Source organism: Emydura macquarii, unplaced genomic scaffold (genome assembly GCF_026122565.2).
Source record: "Emydura macquarii macquarii isolate MOO-44397 ecotype Brisbane River unplaced genomic scaffold, CSIRO-AGI_Emac_v2 contig_2636, whole genome shotgun sequence".
Classification (NCBI taxonomy): domain Eukaryota; kingdom Metazoa; phylum Chordata; order Testudines; family Chelidae; genus Emydura; species Emydura macquarii.
The window spans coordinates 5,821,535-5,833,576 of NW_027132773.1; the positions used below are offsets into that span (position 1 = coordinate 5,821,535).

Here is a 12,042-nt window from a genome sequence, read left to right on the forward strand (position 1 = left end):
TGAGTTAAAGTGTATTCACAGCACCCCTAATCCAAGTGCAGGTACTAGAAAATAATGTAATGAATTAAGCCTTTTCTTAATAGGCTTATTCTTGGGAGTCAGGGAATTTTTCTTCTGTTTGATTAATTCATTAAACAATCAATAACAGCTAGCGTTTTTCATCCTTAGATCTCGCAGTGCTTTATACTTCACTACCCTGTTCTTCATCACTCCATCTTACAGATAGGGAAATTGAGGAACAGGAAGGTGAAGTGACTTGCCCAATGTCACGCAGCAAGACGGTAGCGGAGCTGGGAACAGAACCCCACTTTCTAGAGTCCCCATTCAATACTCTGAACACTAAGCTACACTGAGTGTTTATATTAATTGTGTATCAAACCAGGAGCCAAAATAAAAAATAATTTTGTACTAATGGTGTGCAGATATTCACCAAAGTAAATATTTTTCATCTCATATAAATCTTAAATTTGTGCTTAAAACGAGGCTGTATCTTGCCAAGTAGCTTCCTTATAAAGAGGTCTTATTTAGCATTAAATGAACACAACATGAACTGCAGATTATACATTAGCAAGGTAAATAAACATCACACAAATGGCAAGGTACTGCCAACTTTCAACTTTAATAATGGAACTATCACTTGCCATTTCAATTACAACTTCAAGGGGAATAAAAACTTCCCTATAAAAATAAAAATAAACTTGTCAAAATTATAAATAGTATTTTTTTTTTTTTAAAAGACATACATTTTAAAGATTTCCTTGCATTTCCCCCAGCTCATTTAATCGTAATTCTGGTACCATCAAATACAAAACAGATCTGAAACAAAAGGTTTGTTTGATCATTTGATACGAAAATTAAAAAGAAAAAAAATGGGCCAGATTTGACCATTTATTTTAAATTAAAGGCGCTGTAGTAACCAGTGTGTAAAAAAAATAAAACAAGAGTCTTAACAATGATTAACTGTGGACTAAGATGAAATTAAAATACAATAAAGTTTCCCTCCCGCCCAAATTAAAGCTTGTAGTGCATAAGACACTGACTGAGGTTTTTGGCTAAAGTAAATGAAGATGCCCACTTTAAAGACAGATAATTTAGTTCAAGTAAAAAAAAAAAATTCACATATCCATAAACTATCACTTTTAGACTCAAAGACAGTGTTGAACTCTGAACACCAAATGGTTCAACGTTAACAACTATTATCTAATGATAATGTTATGGGCAACATTACATAAGTGAAATGGATGTTAATAGAATACCCATCAACATGCTGTAGTAATTATAGAAAAACAATTTTAACAAAATGTAAAAATACTCCCTGAACCATTATGGTAAAGTGTCTCACTTTGATGATAAACTTCCCACATGCATTACAATGTTACATGCGAAATAAAAACAAACAAGATATGCCATATATATTTTTGTAGTTAGTCCTACTTTTTTTTTTTTTTTTTTTTTTTTTTTTTTTTTTAAATTTCTCTTAACACTTTAAAAAATATGATTGTCTTGATACATCTTCAAAATGTGTTTTGCCAAAAAAAAAAAAAAAAAAAAGGTGTCCATTACAAATAAAGAAAACAAAGGCACAATTAGGTCAAATTAGTTTAAACAACAAAAACTACCTTGGAATTTCACAGAGTATCCACTAGGTGTCACAAAAGTGTCAACTACTCCTTGGGAATTTGCAATGAATATCCTTAGAAACTATTGCTATTCTTGAATCTTCAGCACTATTTATCCATTTCTTCACTAGCATAAATTCTTATTTTCCCCCACCATGTGGTTATGACTGAAACTTGTTAGTTATTCAAACCTTTTTCATACTTTTATTGCACACCCATTTCTTTGGTTTCTTTAAACATGCTTCTTTAGATAAATATTTCTGAAAGAATAACAATTACTCTAACAGTAAAATACATTTAGATTTAAGTACATTTTCTTTTGCTACATTTTCCCTACTCTTAATCAAGTAAATCAGCAGTGTACAGAATTTGGTAATTAGCTGTTGGACCATTGTTTTTTAAAAATATAACTATTAGAAAAAGAATTCAAATTACCAAAACTGGAGTTATTAACTCATTCACCTACAACATAACCAATATATTTTAATTCTCTGCTTCACTGGTAATACAAACAAGAAATTCTACTTTTCATTGCCTCACTGACTCAGTAAACACATAAGTAGAGGAAGCTTTCATGTTTTTATAAGATATGACAATTTGAAACTGTCCTTCCTAAAATATGACTCTCTTTGACCTCAGTTGAAAGATCTAATTTCAGTTAGGCCAATGTACTGCATCTATATTTCTAAGCTAGACATTCAGTGACCAGTTAGGTGGGTATTCCTTATAAAAGTTGCATGAGATATACTCACTACCCACATTTCAAAATTCAAGCATGTAACAGCTCATTAAGTTTGCTGCACATCTCAAACCACACCTGCCTTCACATTTAGGAACTAGCTTCTCCAATAACTGTGCCTATATAAGCAGTTCAATTTCCACTTTTAGCTTTCGTCCTTCCTTCCCTCCCAATACTTGTATTAATTATCCTCATTTCTCGTCTAGTGAGAATTTACACAATTCTAAACACTTATTCACATTATAACATCCTAAAACCTTATTCTTGTACAACCAGTCACTAGCAAAAATAAAATTCCATCTCTTTCTCTCTAATATTTGTATTTCCACTTTACATCAATCTTCCATCAGCTTACAGCCTATTCCCCAACTCTCACCTTCTTTTGAACTTGCTCTTTACTTTCTTCATTAAAACAACTTCAAGATCTCCCAATTTCACAGAACCTCAAAAGGTTTTACATCCTTTCTACCTCTAAGTGTTTTCTCACAAATTACACAGTAAATCTTTGAAAACAGAAAGGTAGTGCAAATCTATTTAATCTCAAACAGTGCTCCAATCTGATTCTTGTTCACCTGGCTAAGCTGTTTTGTTAATTTTTAAAAAGATCAATTTGCACTTCCTTTACTTTTAAAGCTATCGTTAATATTAAAGCAAAGAATGAAAAGTGGCAAAGAAGTTCTTATTTGTTAGCATCCTAGATAACCAATTCACAGCTTACACAAAGGTAATCTGGACAGCCCTCTAAGGCACAATAGGGGGGCCTGCAAGTTGATGTACAAACATCCAGAGTTCCTTACTTATAGGTGCAAGATACTAAATGACCTGATTTGCAGGTCTAAATCTATAGAAAAGTACAAGTAACCCTCACTTCACAAAACAGCTTTCTGAATAAAGAAAACTCCTCTTTGCTGCTGTTCTGTACATTTGGGCTTGGCGTGCTCCAGGGCATTTTTCCTGAGTGTTCTTTGGCTTCACTTTAACCTGGTTTCCACACCCCACCAAGGGCTTCTTCAAGTTTGTCTCTGTAGGCTGCATAACGCCTCTTTAAGATTTGTAGTTGCTCATCTTCCTCTTTGTCCAGTATACGCAAGAAGTTCTGCAGTTCAGGAAGGCTAAAGGCTTCCCACTGGGAAAAAAGAAAGGGAAAAACTGGTGTGAACAGGAAATACACAAGTTAGTTACTCATCTTGTATTTTTAAAGGGACACAGTCTAGCCAGCATCAAGAAAGATGCTAAAAATAGCTTCACGTACTATGCTGGAGGTCCTCCTGCCAATTTCTGTGGTTTCGCAAACATTTTCTTCTTTTTTTTAAACATGTCTCTCCTCTGTTCTGTGAGGAACAATGAGGAATCTAACTACACATGAAGTGTTTGCAAATCCACAAAATAAACACAATGGGAGAAAAAATAGAGAAAAACATCTCTACTCATTTACAGCATTACTAGCTGTATTAATGTACTGTTGATTACAGGTAACAATAGTACATTTCCAGACACAAGACTAAGTTTTAATTTGATGGTAGCCTCTTAATCCTAACAAAGTCTATGAATGAAAGTTGGAACTAAGTAATTTCAGCTACATCCTAATAATAGTGTTATTATATGTATGGTATGCAAAAACCAAGTTAACACAATTAACTTGCACAGTAAAAATAAAAAGGAAATTCCTACAGAAACATCAACTTGGCTATGTTCCACATATGTATACATTTCTATCCCAGTTTTTCTTGTAGCATGCATTTTGACAAACGGAATCAATTATAAACTATCAGAATGTGCCAAGTAGCAGTTAATGTTGCTGTAGTTACATTAACTTCCATCATTCCTGACTATTTTAATTTACAAATGGCAACTTTAAAATGTTGCATTGACATAGTTTTTGCATTTAATATTCCTCTCTTTTTTTAAATGGTCTGATGCCTAATAATATTAGTATTTATATGGTCTCAATTAGGCTTGAGCTTCACATCTGACTGAGGAAAAAGGATTGGAAGGGAAGAATTCCAACTTTTACTGTTGATGTAGTTGTCTGGAAGATGGCGTTAACAAGGCAGCAGCACGTGGGTTTGCACTGTGTTGACTACAGTTTGACAACAGAAAAAAAGACAAACGTAGGGCCCAAGTCTCTGTAACTATACTCATTTGTGCAACTCCACTGACTTCAGTGGGACTATTCATGTTACTAGAGATACACGGGTCCCTAAGCATTTCCAATTGTTGATTCCCCAATGGGATCTGCTTTGGGAGGGCGAGGATGGAGATGATTTCTGTTTCAGTGAAATATTTACCAATCACTGTGATGCAAACCATTTCAGTAGAGGCCTAAGAGCCCCAGCCACCCCCTTGTCAGGTCAGGCAGGGAAAATGTGCATCGTAATATCACAAAGAGGGTAGGGTTTTTGATTAAACGCTGCTAAAAATGTCAGATACCTGAGTATGGTCACAAATGATTTACACACTAACGTCAATACTCAATCATCATAATTATATTTTATTTAAAAAAAAAAAAAACTTGGTTGTGGATGTACTGTACTTTAAGGACTATTTAATTTCAAATTTCTGTCACTTTTTAGTATTGAAAAGGAGGGGGCGTGTTTGTTTTAAAAGATGGAAGTCTTTTCTCACCGTTGCAGAACTCAAAATGTTAAGAGACGTTCACCCTTCCTCCATGCTCCCTCCAAAAGTATCTATTTGACTTTGAACAAAGCCCAAGAATGGAAAAATTCAGCCCCCGGTGAATTTTTCAGAAAGGTGTGCCCGTGTGAAATGTGGGGGTTAAAACCAACGCTCTTTTTCAAGCTCGACTACAGTACTCACTGCTGTAGTATTCCACGCTTGAAATAACCTGCAGAGCTACTTTGGGTCAGCATTTCAGAATTATCTATATAGTCATGTAGACACTAAAATGAATAAGCTTGGAAAGAAAAAAAACTTCAGAGCAAGAGAATGAGGGTATTTAACAGATCAGGGAAGTTAAACCAAAAAAAGACAAATGTAACAGCATGCAAAACCATACTCTGAAATGTCTCTAGTATCTGTTTGCCGGAAGCTGGTGATGGATCATTTGATGATTACCTCTTCTGTTCATTCCCTCTGAAGCACCTGGCATTGGCCACTGTAGGAAGACAGGATACTGGGCCAGATGGATCATTGGTCTGACCCAGTATGGCTGTTCTTACGTTCTTAACTTACCATAACCTCTCCAGTTTCATGCTCACGCAGAACAAAACTGAGTGTTTCCATGCAGGGGCCTGCTACCAAACGCAGATAGAGGGGATGTTCTCTGTCTGAGAGCTTGCATGTATAAACTGCAGAAGGGAAAGTTACAATTATTATTCAGTTTTGCAAATAAAATATTTCAACTATTAATAGCTTGCTAGGGAACACACTTTAAAAAGGAAACCACCCCATCTTCACCCCCAAAATACACACTTGTAGCTATAGCCCTTTGCAGTGCTGGGGATATATTTGTACAAACAGCAAGTGCTGGGAAGGCTGAGCAGAACACATTATTGTGCACAATAGAGTGCGATAACTGACACTCAAAACTGAATGAAATGGCTCTTAGCCAACAATACATATTCAAAAGAAACAAGAAAACAGCAACTGCAGCAGCATAATGGTACGTTAACAACAGAAACAAAAAAGTATTAAACCTGGGAAATAAGCTGGTAATTTGCAGACTTCCTTCCACATTCCCATTCTATACAGGGTAGTCCAATAGCACAATGTTGCCACAGGTATTTCCCATCCCCACCCATCCCAAGGACCCCTCAGTGACAGGAGGACTTAAACATAGGTCTTAAATCTTGTGAAGGGAAGCAAGAGGCTTCCCTCCACTTCCATGTCTGTATGATATGGGGGCCCTATTTACAAGGCATAGGACTGGGGCTTCTGGCACTTCGTATTTTATGTCCAGTTCCTGCTGTGGAAAGGCCATTAAAACTTCTAAAGAAAGGGCTTCAGTGAAGGTTACGTGCACACACCCTGACACACACACACACACACACACACACACACACACACACACACACACTGTCTATAAGACAACACTGCCTGTTTAGATGGAATGACTGCTGACCAAACGTGTCACATTTCAGCTGGCCGCTGTCACTGTCAGTTCAAGCAACTGGATTCCAAGTATCAGAGCAAGAAGCTGGCAGATTGAAAATGCCACGTGATTATCTCCTTTCGCTTCTCTTTTGGCACTTCCTGATATACATGCACTCCTAGCTTTTAACAGCACTTAGTGCAAGGAGAGGTTCCTCTATGTGCAGATTAACTATGAGAGAATCACAGCAAGCATATCAACAGATGGAAAAAAAACCCTCTGTTACATTCTAGGTGACTGATGCCTTTGCAAGTCTACTGCTCTAGTACCTATTTGCCAATACCATTAATCATAAGAAATTAATATTTATACGTAATGTAATATATAATATTTATATTAATATGTCTTGACAGAGAGCCACATTGTAGACTGTAGGTGACAGTATCTAGATGCCTATTAATTTATGGAGCATTAACTATTCAGCTAAAACAGTATTTTAAAAAAAATAAGTTCATATAATTATCCAATTCTTCTGCTTGCTTCCTCCAATTTATTAAACACATCATCTCAGTCTTACCATAAAACTCAGGCAGCTACCAAGCTGCTCTAGTCCAAGTCCCAATTTCTAGCAGACATTAGGTCAATCCATTCCACTGCAGCACCAGGATCAGCCATTATGAAAACCTACAACTGTGCATTGCAGCCACCATAACTCGCGTCTCTACTACCCACCCTAGCAACCTCATATTCACAATAAAAAGCTCCTTCGAGGGGACTAGTGGTCACCCAAAATAAATCTCTGGATCCTGCTAGATCGGCATGAAGCCACCTTAGAGTGGTTCCCCACTCCTTTCTATGAGGGACCACAGACCTCCCAGACAAACTGCAAAGTCATATTCCCACACATCACCCACAAAAAAGAAACTTACACTCCCATCACCTTATCATTACCCACTCCAGCAAATCCTCTTCCCCCATAAGTATAATTATAAAATAACAAATACCTTTCCCTTGATATATTCTTATTCCCTATATGTCCTTATTCCCAAAACATCTTACCATCCATCACCTAAACCAAGATGGCTCTACAAAGGAATAAATCCCAGGTCCTTCACGCCTCAGATAACAACGCTTTCTCATCTTACTTTCCAAATACCTGAAAAATATCCCATCTGACCACAAGGCACCCACAATCAGATAAGACATCTTACACACACTATCTCTCACAGAGCACAAGACAAGAACCTGTAACCTGAACTTATGGAAATGAGGGAGTTATTACCACCTCTCTTATATCTGCCTTTTCCCATCCTACTTATGTCAAATATAACTATGGTACACCTCCCAACCCAAACACTTAGCCCACTCCAACATCAAAAGACAACAAATTAAATTATACCTTGATCTTCCTTGTGACAGCGTTTATAAAGTGCAAACTTGGCAGGGTTATCAGACACTAGAAATTTTTTGAGCAAGGCCTCAATAACTTCACGAACAGTGTTGGTGCTGCTTATATGAAGTGTATTCACATAGCCGGTAGGCAAGTAAAATGCAGTCTCATTGTTATTATGAGCATGTTCTCCTGGATTCACAGAAATCTGTACAGTAATAGGTCTGCATAGTTCCATCTGAACTTTGATGAAGCCAGTGTAAGTCCCATTTGAGTTCTGTAGCAGGAAGAAAAGCACAATACTTCATAAAATTAATAGTGACCTATTTATTATGACAGCATCAATAGCAATAAAGCAATAAGATTGCAATGGACTCACTAAAATGTTATCATAATACATGAGGCAAATAATTTTTGTAAAAGTCAGCGTTTTATACATTCAGACACATTCATCCATTTCTCCACAGCTGCCATAAAATTCACTTCAGTTTTTGGAATTACAGCTGATCTGCCTATCAGGTCTAGATAGGCATCAGGCAAAAGATCCTATGAAAAGAAAACTAATGGTAAATTTTCAGTCTTAGAAGAAGATTTATGAAGCGACCTCACCAAGCTATCAACCGATGATGGAAACACTACAAACTGCCAGATCTCTGCTTTATCAAGCTATGAATGGAGACCCCACTACTGCGTACAAACAATTAATCCATGTTTTGGGCTCACACTGTGGTTAGTTGAGGAAAAATGGAGACAAGTTTGCAAAATACTAGTTTGTTATTTTAGATTATAAATTTATTATTCATATTAGTCAGGAAGCATGTGAGATCTTGTCATTCAAACTGACATCACAAATTAACCTTTATAGTTCATAACACAGGTTTTAAAATTTTCTGAAATGAAAGCTTATTCAATGGTTTGCTTAAGTTTTAAATATAAACAATTTTCTGAAAAGGAAAAAAATTAACAGGTTTGAGAAAAGTGCCACTGAAATAAATCTAAATGAAGGGAGAGTAAAACCAAACATCTCCTTTTAACCTCTCCCTCGTCCACCTATTTCACTTGTTCTAGAATATGTTACAGTCCCACAAGAAACAAAATCTAAACTAGAGAGAATAAAGACTGTCAAGTCCATAAACCCGTGTACTCCCCACAAACACATTCACACACTTCTAAAAAACATTTAAATAGGCAGTTGGTAGCAATATCTAATATTAAGGCTGCCCAACTTTTCCCATTAAAAGACCTTGTTTTTAGCTGCTTATAATTTTGCCAAACCCACTGTGAAAACTACTGGGAAAGCGCATCCATGTGTTCTCCCTTCCCCCCCTCATTCCTCCCCACCCCAGAGCTGGTTCATAGAGGATGACATACGACTACTGTTATCATTTACTCCATTAGCTCAAGTAGCATGTGTGTGTGTGTGGATCTAAAGGTTCCAACGCTGCTAATGACCCATATCAACGTGGTGGAATTTGTTTTTTCTGTTTACTTTTTATAAAAACCTAGGAAAATAGATGGGTTAAAACAGCATTATTAAGGTTGCAAAGTCAAGCACTCAAAAATCAGGAAATGCCAGATGATGCTGTACATCCTTAATTTGCCCCCTTGTGCATATGCATTATGTTACAGTCTTTAATTACCTGCTCATATACTGATTTTTCCCACAGGACCCCTTCCTCATTAATTGTACAGGATGGGCCAGCTGTGGGAATAAGTCAGGGTTGTTTAGTAAAGGAAGCTGTTGTCTATAGATCCCCTGCCTCATTTTTGGCAGAAGCTGGAAGGTGTATAGTAAATGAAGCAAGGGTTAAGAGCTGAATGCTGACCTGGCGCACTGGATTCTATTCCCCTCTCTGCTGCAGAGTTCCTATAGGATGCTAGCCCCTCCTGTAAGCCAAAAACTTCTCACACAGCTGGTCACTTATTGTGCATTGTTCATCTTCTATGTGCCTGACTTGAGACCCTAGGATCCGATTTGCAGAAGTGCTGAACTCTCACAGCTGCAATGGAAGTCAGTGGGAGCTGGGCTTTGAATATGTGAAGTGCTATATAATACTAACGAAGTATTCTAAAAGGTCAAGTTCAAGGTGTCTCAAATGGGGCACCCAAAATTAGTAGGTACTTGTGATCGCTCTGTGCCTTAGTTCCCCATCTATAAAATGGGGATAATACCAGCCCCTCACCTCACAGGGGTGTTCTGAAAAATGTCTTCATTAATATTAGTGAAAAAAATCATACTATAGTGGTAAGTACCACAGAAAAGCCTGTGAGGAAATTCTAGTTCTCTGTTCAGAGCAGAGTTTGAATAATGTGTAGTAAATAAGGCCTGAGGCCAAATATTGAAAAATGAAGGGACAACAAATTACTGAACACCTGCTCACTGAAGTCTGCATAATACATATGCACAAGAGAGCTGAAATTCTGGCATTTCCTAGCTTTTGAGTGCTTGACTTTGCAATCTGAATAATGTTTTTAACATAGTTTCTGTGTTTGTAATATTATAAATGTGCAGACATATTTGCATACGCTTTATATTAAACACACTCTACAACATACATAACTTTGCAGAAATACAAAACATAAGGTCACACACAACTGTACAATGCTTAGAGCTGTGATTGTCAAAAGGAGACTAGGTGCCCGAATTCTATTGCAATTTAATGGGAACTGGGTGCCTAACTGACTTAGGCTCCTTTGAATATCTCAAGCTAAATGCGTATGCTCACCTAACCAACATGGAAAGATTCTGATTGCAATTTGTTCTGAAAACAAAAGCTTAGCCTGTTACTGTGTTACAGGGCTTTGGGCAACATGATTTTACAAGTATTAATTCCAAACCATATGAAAATACATAACAAAAACCAATGTAATAGATAAGCCTTTCATATATAAAGTAGTTTAGAATGTAACAGAACTTCTAAAATTGGATGTGCAGTACATCTAATGGAATATAAAAGGATCTGACAATTTAGATACACACTGAGTTCTAAGTGATATGAGTTTTAGACAGGTAAATATGTATTTTATTAATACAGTCTGATCTAGAACTACTGTAGAAGTTAAGAATCAGTGTGCATCTTATTCTTATCACACTGAAAACCTACTTTTAAGACCATCTCCAGAAATCAAACCTTCTGAAATTAATTTTAAAAAAGTGTCATAACTTTTGCTTGATTTAACGTATTTGGGTGCCATGGTAGTGTAGTTTTATGAGAGAGACTTATAGACAGTCTTGGCTTTGTCAAGTCGGGCCTTAAAAACCTCTAAAGATGGAGATTCCACCACCTCCCTAGGTAATCCATTCCAGTGCTTCACCACCCTCCTAGTGAAAAACTTTTTCCTAATATCCAACCTAGACCTCCCCCACTGCAACTTGAGACCATTGCTCCTTGTTCTATCATCTACCACCATTGAGAACAGCCTAGCTCCATCCTCCCTGGAACCCCCTTTCAGGTAGTTAAAGGCTGCTGTCAAATTCCTCCTCATTCTTCTCTTCTGCAGACTAAACAGACTAGTTCCCTCAGCCTCTCCTCATAAGTCCTGTGCTCCAGCCCCCAATCATTTTTGTTGCCCTCCTCTGGACTCTCTCCAATTTGTCCACATCCTTTCTATAGTGGGGAGCCCAAAACTGGACACAATACTCCAAATGCGGCCTCACCAGTGCCGAATAGAGGGAAATAATCATTTCCCTTGATCTGCTGGCAATGCTCTTACTAATGCAGCCCAATATGCCATTAGCTTTCTTGGCAATAAGGGCACACTGCTGACTCATGTCCAGCTTCTTGTCCACTATAACCCCCAGGTCCTTTTCTGCAGAACTTCTGCCTAGCCAGTCGGTCCCCAGTCTGTAGCAGTGCATGGGATTCTTCCATCCTAAGTGGAGGATTCTGCACTTGTCTTTGTTGAACCTCATCAGATTTCTTTTCGCCCAATCCTCCAATTTGTCTAAGTCACTCTCTGTATCTTATCCCTACCTTCCATCGTATCTACCACTCCCCCCAGTTTAGTGTCATCTGCAAACTTGCTGAGCATGCAATCCACCCCATCCTCCAGATCATTAATGAAGATGTTGAACAAAACTGGCCCCAGCACTGACCCCTGGGGCACTCTGTTTGTTACTGGCTGCCAACTAGACATCGAGCCGTTGATCACTACCCATGGAGCCCGATGATCTAGTCAGCTCTCTATCCATTTTATAGTCCATTTATCCAACCCATACTTCTTTAACTTACTGATAAGAATA

General features: G+C 37.5%; 1 protein-coding gene across 1 annotated transcript in view; it reads right to left on the minus strand.

Annotated features, from left to right (window-relative positions):
• Nucleotides 1–600: 600 nt before the first annotated feature.
• Nucleotides 601–12,042, minus strand: part of RASSF3 (Ras association domain family member 3) — a 70,303-nt gene continuing 58,861 nt past the window's right edge. Inside the window, exons 3-5 of the mRNA XM_067564102.1 lie at nucleotides 7,809–8,076; nucleotides 5,551–5,666; nucleotides 601–3,484 (exon numbers count right to left, since the gene is read on the minus strand). Coding sequence (XP_067420203.1) covers nucleotides 3,335–3,484; nucleotides 5,551–5,666; nucleotides 7,809–8,076 — 534 coding nt within the window. The 3' untranslated portion in view covers nucleotides 601–3,334. The remainder of the gene's footprint in view (nucleotides 3,485–5,550; nucleotides 5,667–7,808; nucleotides 8,077–12,042) is intronic.